A 16,212-nucleotide genomic window follows, 5' to 3' on the forward strand; every position below is an offset into this window, starting at 1 on the left:
CTAAACTGAAATCTTTGAACACTTACATAAAAGGTTCAAATCGAGATGGAGTCACTCAGAGCAGTGATAGCGAACCGGAAAAAAGGGGACTATATGGTGTCCCTGGACATCAAGGATTACCTCCATGTCCAAATTTGCCCTTCTCAACAAGGGTACCTCTGGTTCGTGGTACAGAACTGTCAATATCAGTTTCAGACGATGCCGTTTGAATTATCCACGGCACCCCGGGCCTTTTACCAAGGTAATGGCCGAAAAGATGTTTCTTCAAAGAAAAAAGGCATCTAAATTATCCCTTACTTGGACGATATCCTGAAAAGGGCAAGTTCCAGAGAACAGTTGGAGGTCGGAAGAGCACTATCTAAAGTAGTTCTACGACAGCACGACTGGATTCTAAATATTCCAAGAATCGCAGCTGTTTTCCGACGATACGTCTGCTGTTCCTAGGAATGATTCTGGGCATAGTCCAGAAAAAGGTGTTCCTCCGGGAGGAAAAAGCCAAGGAGTTATTCGACCTAGTCAGAAACCTCCTAAAACCAGGCCAAGTATCAGTGCATCAATGCACAGGAGTCCTGGGAAAAATGGTGGCTTCTTACGAAGCGATTCCATTCGGCAGATCTCAGGGGATTTGCTGGACGAATGGTCCGGATCGCATTTTCAGATGCATCAGCGGATAATCTTGTCTCCAAGGACAAGGGTGTCTCTTCTGTGGGGGCTGCAGAGTGCTCATCTTTTAGAGGGCAGCACACTCAGCATTCAGGACTGTGTTCTGGGGACCACGGATACCAGCCTGAGAGGCTGGGGAGTAGTCACACAGGGAAAAAATTTCCAAGGAAGTGTGGTCAAGTCTGGAGACTTCTCTCCACATGAATATACTGGAGCTAAGGGCAATTTACAATGCTCTGAGCCTAGGAAGACTCCTGCTTCAAAGTCAACCGGTGCTGATCCAGTAGGACATCATCATGGCGGTCGCCCACGTTATCAGACGGGGCGACACAAGAAGCAGGAGGGCAATGACAGCAAGGATTCTTCGCTGGGCGGAAAATCATGTGATAACACTGTCAGCAGTGTTCATTCCGGGAGTGGGCAACTGGGAAGATTTCCTCAGCATAAATGAATTCCACCCGGAAAAGTGGAAACTTAATCTGGAAGTTTCCACATGATTGTAAACCGTTGGGAAAGACCAAAGGTGGTTATGATGGCGTCCCACCTGAAGCGCCAGGTCAAGAGACACTCAGGCAATAGCTGGGACGCTCTGGTAACACCGTCGGTGTACCAGTCGGTGTATGTGTTCCATCCTCTGCTTTTCATACCCAATGTATTGAAAATGATAGGAAGGAGAGGAGTAAGAACTATACTCGTGGCTCCGGTTTGGCCAAGAAGGACTTGGTTCCCGGAACTTCAAGAGATACTAAGCAGGGTCTTGATTCGGCAAGAACCGTGTCTGTTCCGGGACTTACCGCAGCTGCGTTGACGCCAAGGCGGGTGAACGCCGGATCCTAAGGGAAAGAGGCATTCCGGAAGAGGCCATCCCTACCCTGGTCAGAGCCAGGAAGGAGGTGACCGCACAACATTATCACCACTTAGGTGAAAATATGTGCCAGGGTGTGAGTCCAGGAAGGCTCCACGGAAGAATTTCAACTAGGTTAATTTCTACATTTCCTGCAAACAGGAGTGTCTATGGGTCTCAAATTGGGTCCATTAAGGTTCAAATTTCGGCCTGTTGATTTTCTTCCAGAAAGAAATTGGCTTCAGTTCCTGAAGTCCAGAAGTTGTTAAGGGAGTACTGCATATACAGCCCCTTTGATGTCTCCAGTGGCACTGGGCGATCTCAACGTAGTTTTGGGATTCCTAAAAAATCACATTGGTTTAAACAACTCAAATCTGTGGATTTGATATATCTCACATGGAAAATGACCATGCTGTTGGTCCTGGCCTCGGCCAGGCGAGTGTCAGAATTGGCGGCTTTATCTCACAAAGCCATATCTGATTGTCCATTCGGACAGAGCAAAGCTGCGGACTCGTCCCCAGTTTCTCCTTAAGGTGGTGTCAGCGTTTCACCTGAACCAGCTTATTGTGGTACCTGCGGCTACTAGGGACTTGGAGGACTCCAAGTTGCTGGATGTTATCAGGGCCCTGAAAATATAGTTTCCAGGTTGGCTGGAGTCAGGAAATCTGACTTGCTGTTTATCCTGTATGCACCCAACAATGCTGGGTGCTTCTGCTTCTAAGCAGTCGATTGCTCGTGGGATTGGTAGCACAATTCAACTTGCACATTCTGTGGCAGGCCTGCCACAGTCTAAATCTGTTAAGGCCCATTCCACAAGGAAGGTGGGCTCATCTTGGGCGGCTGCCCGAGGGGTCTCGGCATTACAACTTTGCCGAGCAGCTACGTGGTCGGGGGAGAACACGTTTGTAAAATTCTACAAATTTGATACCCTGGCAAAAGAGGACCTGGAGTTCTCTCATTCGGTGCTGCAGAGTCATCCGCACTCTCCCGCCCGTTTGGGAGCTTTGGTATAATCCCCATGGTCCTTTCAGGAACCCCAGCATCCACAAGGACGATAGAGAAAATAAGAATTTACTTACCGATAATTCTATTTCTCGGAGTCCGTAGTGGATGCTGGGCGCCCATCCCAAGTGCGGATTATCTGCAATACTTGTACATAGTTATTGCTAACTAAATCGGGTTATTGTTGTTGTGAGCCATCTTTTCAGAGGCTCCGCTGTTATCATACTGTTAACTGGGTTCAGATCACAGGTTGTACAGTGTGATTGGTGTGGCTGGTATGAGTCTTACCCGGGATTCAAAATTCCTCCCTTATTGTGTACGCTCGTCCGGGCACAGTACCTAACTGGAGTCTGGAGGAGGGTCATAGGGGGAGGAGCCAGTGCACACCACCTGATCGGAAAGCTTTACTTTTTGTGCCCTGTCTCCTGCGGAGCCGCTATTCCCCATGGTCCTTTCAGGAACCCCAGCATCCACTACGGACTCCGAGAAATAGAATTATCGGTAAGTAAATTCTTATTATCGCCTACATTGGTATAACGCATTCCTAATTACACAATAGGGAAACGATACAGATATCACTTCCACTGTTATAACACATTCCTCAGCACCCAGTAGGGGGAACGATACAGATATCACCTACATTGGTATAACACATTCCTCATTACACAGTAGGGGAATGATACAGATATCACCTACATTGGTATAACACATTCCTCAGCACCCAGTAGGGGGAACGATACAGATATCACCTACATTGGTATAACACATTCCTCATTACACAGTAGGGAAAACGATACAGATATCACCTACATTGGTATAACACATTCCTCATCACACAGTACGGGAACGATACAGATATCCCTTCCGTTGGTATAACACATTCCTCATTACACAGTAAGGGAACGATACAGATATCACCTACATTGGTATAACACATTCCTCAGCACCCAGTAGGGGGAACGATACAGATATCACCTACATTGGTATAACACATTCCTCATTACACAGTAAGGGAACGATACAGATATCACCTACATTGGTATAACACATTCCTCATTACACAGTAAGGGAACGATACAGATATCACCTACATTGGTATAACACATTCCTCAGCACCCAGTAGGGGGAACGATACAGATATCACCTACATTGGTATAACACATTCCTCATTACACAGTAAGGGAACGATACAGATATCACCTACATTGGTATAACACATTCCTCATTACACAGTAAGGGAACGATACAGATATCACCTACATTGGTATAACACATTCCTCAGCACCCAGTAGGGGGAACGATACAGATATCCCCTACATTGGTATAACACATTCCTCGTTACACAATAGGGAAACGATACAGATATCCCTTACATTGGTATAACACATTCCTCATTACACAGTAAGGGAACGATACAGATATCACCTACATTGGTATAACACATTCCTCATTACACAGTACGGGAACGATACAGATATCACCTACATTGGTATAACACATTCCTCATTACACAGTAGGGGAACGATACAGATATTACTTCCACTGGTAAAACACATTCCTCAGTACACAGTAGGGGAACGATACAGATATCACCTACATTGGTATAACACATTCCTCATTACACAGTAGCGGAACGATACAGATATCCCTTCCGTTGGTATAACACATTCCTCATTACACAGTAGCGGAACGATACAGATATCCCTTCCGTTGGTATAACACATTCCTCATTACACAGTAGCGGAACGATACAGATATCACCTACATTGGTATAACACATTCCTCATTACACAGTAGCGGAACGATACAGATATTACTTCCACTGGTAAAACACATTCCTCATTACACAGTAGGGGAACGATACAGATATTACTACCACTGGTATAACACATTCCTCATTACACAGTAGGGGAACAATACAGATATCACTTCCCTTGGTATAACACATTCCTCATTACACAGTAGCGGAACAATACAGATATCACTTCCCTTGGTATAACACATTCCTCATTACACAGTAGGGGAACAATACAGATATCACTTCCCTTGGTATAACACATTCCTCATTACACAGTAGGGGAACAATACAGATATCACTTCCCTTGGTATAACACATTCCTCATTACACAGTAGGGGAACAATACAGATATCACTTCCCTTGGTATAACACATTCCTCATTACACAGTAGGGGAACGATACAGATATCACTTCCCTTGGTATAACACATTCCTCATTACACAGTAGGGGAACGATACAGATATCACTTCCCTTGGTATAACACATTCCTCATTACACAGTAGGGGAACGATACAGATATCACTTCCCTTGGTATAACACATTCCTCATTACACAGTAGGGGAACGATACAGATATCACTTCCCTTGGTATAACACATTCCTCATTACACAGTAGGGGAACGATACAGATATCACTTCCCTTGGTATAACACATTCCTCATTACACAGTAGGGGAACGATACAGATATCACTTCCCTTGGTATAACACATTCCTCATTACACAGTAGGGGAACGATACAGATATCACTTCCCTTGGTATAACACATTTACGTTGGGCTGGTAACCCGTCACTGCTCTGAGTGTTATGCTCTATAGTTTTGAAGGGTAAATATTCTTTGCTTGCAAAATGTTTGGTTTTTTTTTTATCAATAACAGTCTGATCTCGTTTAATCATTCATTAGAGTCAATGGCCCTCATTCTGAGTTGTTCGCTCGCTAGCTGCTTTTAGCAGCATTGCACACGCTAAGCCGCCGCCTACTGGGAGTGAATCTTAGCTTAGGAGAATTGCGAACGAAAGATTCGCAGAATTGCGAAAAGAAACTTCTTTGCAGTTTCTGAGTAGCTCCAGACTTACTCTGCCACTGCGATCAGTTCAGTCAGTTTCGTTCCTGGTTTGACGTCCCAAACACACCCAGCGTTCGCCCAGACACTCCCCCGTTTCTCCAGCCACTCCCGCGTTTTTCCCAGAAACGGCAGCGTTTTTTCGCACACACCCACAAAACGGGCAGTTTCCGCCCAGAAACACCCACTTCCTGTCAATCTCACTCCGATCACCAGAACGAAGAAATTTCTTCGTTAAGCCGTGAGTAAAATACCAAACTTATTAGCAAATTTACTTGGCGCAGACGCACTGCAAACATTGCGCATGCGCATTAGCGACTAATCGCTCCGTTGCGGAAAAAGAAATAACGAGCGAACAACTCGGAATGAGGGCCCATGTTTGTTAAATAAATCATTCCCGTTACAAAACCCACAGAGGATATCAAGTGCCCAATGTGATAGTGGGATAATGGCAGTGTGATGTGTTTTATCTTCCAGCAGATACAACTCCAGATGCGGGGGAAGATTTACAAGGCGTGCCCCCAACAGAGAATGGCAAGGTAGGGTTCTAGTGGTTCACCTGCACTTCAGTATCCAGGTGCATGTACAAGGATGGATGGGAAACAGACGTTACCTCCTTTTCTCTAGCATCCATAAGGGATATTGGGGAGATTTAGTACGATGGGTATAGACGGGGTCCAAAGGGGCCGGTGCACTTTAAATTTCTTCACTGGGTGTGTTGGGCTCCACCCCTCTATGCCCCTCCCACAGGCAGTTTAGAAAAAAGTGCCCTCAGGAGAGGATGCACATCTCTGCAGCTCCAGAGAGTTTTCTTCAATTTCTTTTAAACTTTTATTTCTTTCGGTGTGCTGTTTGGGCATTCCTGCACCGTGGGAGTTAGGGGCGGAAGGGGTCACCAGCGTTACGAGGTGCAGAGCCGTTTCCCTGCTGCAGGACCACCGTCCTGAGAGGTTGTTTGTTCAGCGGGGCACTGTGCCTTGGCTGTCGCAATCGCAGCACGCCGCTCACCCATAACACTAGCCTGAAGGTGACGTCTGTGGTGAGTACAAACCGGGGGCCCCCCGGTTCAAAGTGCGGCTGAACACGGGCGTGTCATCCGGGACTCTCCTTGGGGGACCCACTAGAGCCCCCCGTGTAAACTGGCTCAGGATACTTAAACTAGCACTGGTGCAATGTTTTTAAGCATGATTGGAGATATTGCCAGTATAAAAATAGGCTGTAGCTCTGGCGCCATTGGGGGAGGGGGGGGAGCGCGGAGCTACCTTCAGAGTGGGATCAGGGGCATTTTGGCACCTTCCTCTGCTTACTGCCGCTGCAATCTGCACACACGGCTCTGCCTGACACACAAGACACGCTGGAAAACTGGTACAGAGTGTAGAAAAGGGGGAGAGCAGCTATTGTACACTGGGTTCTCTATCTATAGGACAGAATTTACTAGTGTTTCACTGTAATATAATTAGCTGACAGCCTCACTGGGGCTGTACAGCTAGGGGTGTCCTGGTGTCTGTGTGTGTCTGTCTGTCTCTCTCTCTCTCTCTCTCTCTCTCTCTCATACATTAAGGGCAGGCTTGATCAGTATTACTGTCTGTGTGTATGTTATTGTGATTACTGTAAGCATGGTTAAATACAAACTGTGCAGTGTATGCCACACCAGATTTTCTCCCTTATCTACTGATTCTGTTTCATGTGAACATGCAGCCAATCTTAGAACTCAGTGAAGGGACTGGGGGAGAGGGTCCAGGGCCCTTCTGGCTAGGGGCTCTTAAAACTATGATGTCTGATATGTCATCACAACTGTCTGCTAATGTTCAGAAAACTCAGCTACTACAACAGGCTGTTGCAGATTTAGCTGCTAGGGCAGATGTTACACAGCCCTCCATCTCTACTGCAGGTCCACAAAAGCACGGTTTACCTGCCCTACTCTGAGTCAGATGAGGATATAGAAGAGGATGGGGAGGACTTAGATCCCATTAGTGGGGATCCTGATTCTGCTCAGGGTATTGAACCCCTCATTCTGGCTATACGGGACATGTAAAAGCTCCCTCTAGAGAACGCTGTGTCACAGCAGTCATTTTTCTTTACACAAAACAAGCCAAATGTCACTTTCCCTGATTCTGCAGAGTTAGATGACCCTTTTAAGTTGGCCTGGAAAAATCCAGACAAAAAATTCCAAGTGTCAAAAAAGTTTTTGCGTACTTTACCATTTGCTCCTGAAGGTAGGAGATTCTGGGAAGAACCCCTGGGGGTTGACGTATCAGTCTCTCGACAGTCCAAAAAGGCGGTGCTGCCTGCCCCGGGCTCCTTTACCATGAAGGATCCTGGGGACAGAAAGATAGAGACTACACTCAAATCTATTTACAGGGCAGCAGGTATATCGCAGAGGCCGGTCATAGCAGCTATGCCTCTGGTCACTATGGTGACTCTCCTCAAGCACATTCAGGACACTACACGTGTCCTGTGTGACTCGCTGAAGGAGACGGGGAATATTAATGCTAGGACTTCTGCCATGGCAGTTTCTGTGCGTAGTGCTTTGTGGTTGCTTCAGTTGATAGTGGACACAATCAAAGTGCAGTGTGGCATCCCTCCCCTTTTCGGGGGAATGGCACTTTGGGGTTGAGTTGGATACCTGGATTTCCAAAGTCACTGCTGGGAAATCCACGTTTCTCCCCCCTGGGGCCCCGCCGGCTAGGCGTTCCTACCAGGGGCCGTCTGTTCAGTTCTTTTGGTCTAACAGATTTTGTTCTAGGGCCAGAGGTGCCTCCAATGCAAGTAGAGGCACCAGAGGTAAGTGAAAAAGACCTGCAACCACCGGTTCTCAGGAACAGTGCACCAGTTCTGCATGTCTGTGCCCACCCTGAGAAGATCTCGAGGTGGGAGCCTGACTGTGTCACTTCAGCCGCATCGAGAAAACTCCTACCAGGATTCCTTGGTAAGGGACCTCATTTTTCAGTATTACAAGCTGGAGTTCGACGGTGCTCCTCCCCAACGATTTTTCAAATCAAGCTTACCAGCTTTGGAGGATACGCAGGTTACGTTGCAACAGGCCATCCGAGAGTTGGTCCAGTCCCACGTCATTGTTCCAGTACCGATACCACAACGAGGCAGGGGTTATTACTCCAACCTGTTTGTGGTTCCAAAGCCGGACGGCTCGGTACGGCCCATTTTGAACCTAAAGTCCTTGAATCCTTACCTAAAGGTTTTCAAGTTCAAAATGGAATCCCTGAGGGCAGTGATTGTGGGTCTGGAAGAACAGTAGTTCCTGGATTCCCTGGATATCAAGGACGCCTACCTTCATATTCCAGTTTGGCCACCTCATGAGTCTTATGTAAGGTTTGCTTTACTGGACGATTACTACCAGTTCCAGACACTACCCTTTGGCCTATCCTCAGCTCCGAGGGTATTCACGAATGTGATGGCGGAGATGATGTTCCAACTCCGTGTCCAGGGGGTCAATGTTGTCCCTTACCTGGACGATCTTCTGATTAAAAGCAAAATCCAGGGAGCTTTTATTGCTCCATATCGACCACACTATCCAACTTCTGTCACGCCATGGGTGGATTCTCAATCTACAGAAGTGCCACCTAGAACCAACTCGGCGGCTCCTGTTCTTGGGGATGTTACTGGATACTGTGGCCCAGAAGGTGTTCCTCCCAGAAGACTAGGCGAGTACACTTCAGGAGATGGTCCGCATGGTGCTCCGACCTGTTCGTGTAACCATCCATCTTTGCATCAGATTGTTGTGGAAAATGGTCGAATCCTACGAGGCGATCCAACATGGAAGGTTCCATGCCAGAACATTTCAACTGGATCTCCTGAGCAAGTGGTCCGGATCACATCTACAGATGCACCGGATTATTTGGCTGTCACCTCAGGACAGGATTTCCCTCCTGTGGTGGCTGCAGTCCACCAATCTCCTGGAAGGCCGGAGTTTCGGCATTAAGGATTGGACCCTCCTCACAACGGATGTGAGTCTGCGAGGATGGGGTGCTGTCACCCAAGGGGCGCAGTTCCAGGGCAGGTGGTCAGCCCACGAAGCCCTCCTTCCGATCCACATTCTGGAACTTCGGGCGAACTACAATGCTCTGCTTCAGGCCTCTCCTCTGCTCATGAATCACGCAGTCTAAGTTCAGTTGGACAACGCCACTGAAGTGGTGTACATCAGTCGGCAAGGAGGGACAAAAAGCAGGGCCTGCATGCGAGAGGTGTCAAAGATACTACTCTGGGCGGAAAGAAATGCAAGAGCAATGTCGTCAATATTCATTCTGGGTGTAGACAACTGGGAAGCGGACTTCCTCAGTCATCAGGGACTCCACCATCAGGTGTTCCAGCAGATCATCCACCGGTGGGGCTGCCCGCAAATAGACATGATGGCTTCTCGCCTCAACAAGATGCTTCACTGGTATTGCTCTCGAACCAGGGACCCTCAGGCGTGGGCAGTGGACGCACTGATGTTGCCTTGGCCTTATCGGCTGGTCTACCTGTTTCGTCCGATTCTGTTGATCCCAAGGGTGCTCAAGCGACTCAGAAATCGGGGAGTCCAGGCAATTCTGATTGCCCCGTATTGGCTTTGGAGGGCATGGTACGTGGATCTTTTGGACATGTCCGTCGAAGACCCTTGGCATCTACTACTAGGAAGCGATCTTCTTCAACAAGGACCATTCGTCTACCCAGACTTACGGCAACTTCATTTGACGGCATGGAGGTTGAGCGGAATAACCTAGCTCACAAGGGCCTTTCCAAAAAGGTTATTGCTACCATGGTTCAGGCCAGGAAACCTGTGACGTCAAAACACTATCATATCTGCAGAAGATAAGTCTCTTGGTGCGAGGAACGCACGTATCCACCTGTAGAGTTTCACTTGGGACGTTTCTTACGTTTCCTGCAGGCTGGTGTAGATAAGGGCTTGCGTCTGGGTTCCGTTAAGGTTCAGATTTCAGTCCTCTCCATTTTCTTCCAGAAGAAATTGGCAGTGTTGCCAGAAGTTCAGACCTTCTTGCAAGGGGTCCTCTACATACAGCAGAATGAGGCTGCGGTGTGTTTAGATTTAAACAACACTAGCTGATTTCAAATAAATGAATTTTAAAATTAGCAATTTAATAAAAATAACAAATGCATACATAAAACATAATATGAATTCATGTTCAAAAATTTTCCCTGGGTAATGGGTTAGGAGGTATGTAGTTGAGTCAATAAAGGAATACATTCTAAAAAAAGTGCCCTTTTGAAAAATAAAGTGCAATGCAGCAGGAGTCTCTTGGAAGTGAGGAGAGTCCGATCAATAATGCAATATCCAATGCACCATTGGAGGGAATAACAGATGTACAGTCCCATTTGGTTAGTGGGTTCCTCATGTAATACGGTGTCGATAGGGTGTCTGTATCCTCTCTGAGACCCTTCTGGTGGACGGATGAGTGCCAAGTGCTGGTTCGGATCCAAGTGAATAAAGCGTGCTGACCCAATCTGTTATATGTTTTATGTATGCATTTGTTATTTTTATTAAATTGCTAATTTTTAAATTTATTCATTTGAAATCAACTAGTGCTGTTTAAATCTAAACAGTGCAGCCTCATTCTGCTTTATATTCTATGTATGTGGAAGTGACTCCCCCCCCCCCCCAACCTTTGGCTGCAACTTGACAAAGGATCTCATACACTCAGCACCCGAATATACCTTGGTATAATATTTCTCTGACGTCCTAGTGGATGCTGGGAACTCTGTAAGGACCATGGGGAATAGCGGCTCCGCAGGAGACTGGGCACAACTAAAGAAAGCTTTAGGTCACCTGGTGTGCACTGGCTCCTCCCACTATGACCCTCCTCCAAGCCTCAGTTAGATTTTGTGCCCGGCCGAGGTTGGATGCACACTAGGGGCTCTCCTGAGCTTCTAGAAAGAAAGTATATATGTAGGTTTTTTATTTTACAGTGAGACCTGCTGGCAACAGGCTCACTGCAGCGAGGGACTAAGGGGAGAAGAAGCGAACCTACCTGCTTGCAGCTAGCTTGGGCTTCTTAGGCTACTGGACACCATTAGCTCCAGAGGGACCGACCGCATGGAACTGGCCTTGGTGTTCGGTCCCGGAGTCGCGCCGCCGTCCCCCTTACAGAGCCAGAAGCAAGAAGAGGTCCGGAAAATCGGCGGCAGAAGACATCAGTCTTCACCAAGGTAGCGCACAGCACTGCAGCTGTGCGCCATTGCTCCTCATACACACTTCACACTCCGGTCACTGAGGGTGCAGGGCGCTGGGGGGGGCGCCCTGAGCAGCAATAAAAACACCTTGGCTGGCAAAAATACCACAATATATAGCCCCAGAGGCTATATATGTGATAATTACCCTGCCAGAATCCAGAAAAAAAGCAGGAGAATAGTCCGCGAAAAAGGGGCGGAGCTATCTCCTTCAGCACACTGGCGCCATTTCTCCCTCACAGCTCCGCTGGAAGGAAGCTCCCTGGCTCTCCCCTGCAGTCTACACTACAGAAAAGGGTAAAAAAGAGAGGGGGGGGCACTAAATTTAGGCGCAGTATATATAACAGCAGCTATAGGGGACATAATTCAGTTAGTCCTTGCATTATATAGCGCTCTGGTGTGTGCTGGCATACTCTCACTCTGTCTCCCCAAAGGGCTTTTGTGGGTCCTGTCCTCTGTTAGAGCATTCCCTGTGTGTGTGCGGTGTGTCGGTACGGCTGTGTCGACATGTTTGATGAGGATAATGAGGTGGAGGCGGAGCAGTTGCATATAGAAGGGATGTCACCCCCTGCAGGGCAGACACCTGAGTGGATGGACTTATGGAAGGAATTGCGTGCACGCGTCGACTCCTTACACAAAAAATTTGACGACATGCCAAATGCGGGACAGCCGGCTTCTCAGCTCGTGCCTGTCCAGGCGTCTCAAAGGCCATCGGGGGCTCTAAAACGCCCGCTACCTCAGATGGCAGACGCGGATGTCGACACGGATACTGACACCAGTGTCGACGACGATGAGTCTAGTCTAATGTCCACTAAGGCCATTTGTTGCATGATTGAAGCAATGAAAGAGGTGTTACACATTTCTGATATAAACCCAGGTACCACTAAAAAGGGTATTATGTTTGGGGAGAAAAAACTACCCGTAGTCTTTCCCCCATCAGAAGAATTAAATGAAGTGTGTGAAGAAGCGTGGGCTTTCCCTGATAAAAGATTGGTAATCTCTAAGAAGTTACTAATGGCGTTCCCTTTCCCGCCAGAGGATAGGTCACGTTGGGAGACACCACCTAGGGTGGATAAAGCGCTCACACGTTTGTCTAAAAAGGTGGCACTACCGTCTCCGGATACGGCCGCCCTCAAGGAACCTGCTGATAGAAAGCAGGAGGCTATCCTGAAGTCTGTATATACACACTCAGGCATTATACTTAGACCTGCTATTGCGTCAGCGTGGATGTGCAGTGCTGCCGCTGCGTGGTCAGATTCCCTGTCAGAAAATATTGACACCCTAGACAGGGACACTATTCTGCTAACCATAGAGCATATAAAAGACTCAGTCTTATACATGAGAGATGCACAGAGGGAGATCTGCCGGCTGGCATCTAAAATAAGTGCACTGTCCATTTCTGCTAGGAGAGGCTTATGGACTCGCCAGTGGACAGGGGATGCAGATTCAAAAAGGCACATGGAAGTTTTGCCTTATAAGGGTGAGGAGTTATTCGGGGATGGTCTCTCGGACCTAGTTTCCACAGCAACTGCTGGGAACGCCGTTTTATCAAGTACAGTCCTTTCGGACTCAGAAAAACAGGCGTGGAAAAGGCGGGTCCTTTCTGTCCAGAGGCAGAGGTAGGGGAAAAAGGCTGCAACAAACAGCAGGTTCCCAGGAGCAAAAGTCCTCTCCCGCTTCTTCCAAGTCCGCCGCATGACGATGGGGCTCCACAGAAGGAGCCAGGTACGGTGGGGGGCCGCCTCAAAAATTTCAGCGATCAGTGGGCTCGCTCACAGGTGGATCCCTGGATCCTGCAAATAGTATCTCAAGGGTACAAACTGGAATTCGAGGCGTCTCCACCCCACCGGTTCCTAAAATCTGCCTTACCGACAACTCGCTATTTATCCTGTATGCACCCAACAAGCTGGGTGCTCATGCTTCTAAGCAGACTATTGCTCGCTGGATTTGTAGCACAATTCAGCAGGCGCATTCTGCGGCTGGACTGCCGCATCCTAAATCAGTAAAAGCCCATTCCACAAGGAAGGTGGGCTCATCTTGGGCGGCTGCCCGAGGGGTCTCGGCTTTACAACTTTGCCGAGCTGCTACTTGGTCAGGGGCAAACACGTTTGCAAAATTCTACAGATTTGATACCCTGGCTGAGGAGGACCTGGAGTTCTCTCATTCGGTGCTGCAGAGTCATCCGCACTCTCCCGCCCGTTTGGGAGCTTTGTTATAATCCCCATGGTCCTTACGGAGTTCCCAGCATCCACTAGGACGTCAGAGAAAATAAGATTTTACTCACCGGTAAATCTATTTCTCGTAGTCCGTAGTGGATGCTGGGCGCCCGTCCCAAGTACGGATTGTCTGCAATACTTGTACATAGTTACTGTTAACTAAAGGGTTATTGTTGAGCCATCTGTTGAGAGGCTCAGTTGTTTTCATACTGTTAAACTGGGTATTGTATCACGAGTTATACAGTGTGATTGGTGTGGCTGGTAAGAGTCTTACCCGGGATTCAAAATCCTTCCTTATGTCAGCTCGTCCGGGCACAGTGTCCTAACTGAGGCTTGGAGGAGGGTCATAGTGGGAGGAGCCAGTGCACACCAGGTGACCTAAAGCTTTCTTTAGTTGTGCCCAGTCTCCTGCGGAGCCGCTATTCCCCATGGTCCTTACGGAGTTCCCAGCATCCACTACGGACTACGAGAAATAGTTTTACCGGTGAGTAAAATCTTATTTTTTCCTACGTACTCCGCATACAACCTCCTTTTGTGTTGCCTACGGCACTCTGGGATCTTAATGTGGTGTTGGAATTTCTACAGTCATCCTGGTTTGAACCTCTGATGACGGTGTAAGACAAATAACACACGTGGAAGACGGTGATGTTATTTGACCTGGCTTCTGCTAGACATGTCTCAGAAATGGGGGCCTTATCGTGTAAAAGTCCATACTTGGTCTTTTACGAGGACAGAGCGGAGCTCAGGATTAGCAGCAGTTCCTACCGAAGGTTGTATCTGCGTTTCACCTGAATCAACCTATTGTGGTTCCGTCCAGTTCTGACACTTCTGCTCCTCCGTAGGCATTAGATGCTGTGCGAACCTTGAAGATCTATGTCCAAAGGACGGCTCGGATCAGAAAGACGGATTCCTTGTTCGTGCTCTATGATGCGCAGGAAAAGGGTTGCTCTGCTTCGAAGCAGTCCATTGCTCGTTGGCTTAGACTTACTATCAAACAGGTCTATGTGTCGGCAGCCTTACCTATTCCTAAGTCTCTGAAAGCCCACTCTACAAGATCGGTGGGCTCTTCCTGGGCGGCTGCACGTGGAGTCCCGGCCTTGCAACTATGCCGAGCTGCTACCTGGTCGGGGAAGAACACTTTTTTGTGAAGTTCTGCAAATTTGATACCCTGGCCAAAGAGGATACACAGTTTGGGCAGGCGGTGCTGCAGCAGTCTCCGCACCTGCCTGCCCGTTCTGGAAGCTTTGGGACGTCCCCATCATACTAAGTCTCCCCAATATCCCTTATGGATGCTAGAGAAAATAAGATTTTAATTACCTACCGGTAAATCCTTTTCTCGTAGTCCATAAGCGATATTGGGCGCCCGCCTCAGTGCGTGGACTTTTCTGCAGGTTCTTGTTCTATAGTTACCTGTTCAGCTGTTGCTGGTTGTTATGTTAGTGGTGTGCTGGTGTGTAAATCTCACCACTCTGTTATCATGTTCCTTCTCTCATATATGTCCTTTCTCCTTCGGGCACTGTATTACCCATAACTGCCCGTGGGAGGGGCATAGAGGGGAGGAGCCGGCATACCCAGTGAAGAAATTTTAAGTGCACCGGCTCCTTTGGACCCCGTCTATACCCATCGTACTAAGTCTCCCCCAATATCCCTTATGGACTATGACAAAAGGATTTACCGGTAGGTAATTAAAATCCTATTATTACATGTGTCCTGGACTTGGTGTATGCGGGACTGGTGTAATGGAGGAAGCTTTCCTTCCTCACTCCATAGAAATCATTCTCCAGTACATTTACAGCCATAATGTGGGAGCAAAGAGCAATCTATGAGGGTAGCTGGTCCCTAATCATTACACTGGTACCACACATGGCGTCAGGTTGCCCATGAGGCCTTTACTTGGACCCCTGTGATTTCTTTGACATTTGAGCACAGCTTAGCAGAAAGGAAGCAAGTTCTGTGGCCTTATTCCAGAATCTATAGTCTGAGGTGACTGCTGCCCTGGAAGGGAGGGGGAGGACACCACTACTGGCATAGCCCTAATGAGTGACTGCAACCTGTGCGGCTCACAGATGGCGATCAGCAGTGTCGCTGAAACATGGCTATCCCTTATTCATCTCATACTATCCATGTCTCTTTACAGAACAACTGTGTGCTGGCCGATCCTGCTCTGGAAGTGGAACCAGAGACCATTACAGGTAACACAACATTGTGTGTAGATTAGTTCCTTCACCTTTATTCCATGGACAGATGATCAGGGTATTGTCTGAACACTGTGACTTCATAGAAGCTTCGCATTATATAGGAATTGGGGCACAGGATGTGAGATGCTCATTGTGAGTGTTCTGCAGTGAGATTGTGGCGATCACTGGTCTGATAATGGAAGCCGATGTGACGTGCCCTGTGTTGTATGCCGGTCACTGATCTGATAATGGACGCTGATAAGATGTG

General features: G+C 47.9%; 1 protein-coding gene across 5 annotated transcripts in view; it reads left to right on the plus strand.

Moving 5' to 3' along the window:
- The window catches only part of LOC134969682 (anillin-like), a 102,828-nt gene that overhangs the window by 33,641 nt on the left and 52,975 nt on the right, over positions 1 to 16,212 (plus strand). For 4 of the 5 annotated variants that reach the window (XM_063945786.1, XM_063945782.1, XM_063945785.1 and 1 more), the window contains exons 4-5: positions 5,846 to 5,907; positions 15,905 to 15,959. In XM_063945786.1, the coding sequence (XP_063801856.1) occupies positions 5,846 to 5,907; positions 15,905 to 15,959 (117 nt within the window). The remainder of the gene's footprint in view (positions 1 to 5,845; positions 5,908 to 15,904; positions 15,960 to 16,212) is intronic. The other variant, XM_063945784.1, reaches the window with a different exon arrangement.

Source organism: Pseudophryne corroboree, chromosome 11 (assembly GCF_028390025.1).
Source record: "Pseudophryne corroboree isolate aPseCor3 chromosome 11, aPseCor3.hap2, whole genome shotgun sequence".
Taxonomy (NCBI): domain Eukaryota; kingdom Metazoa; phylum Chordata; class Amphibia; order Anura; family Myobatrachidae; genus Pseudophryne; species Pseudophryne corroboree.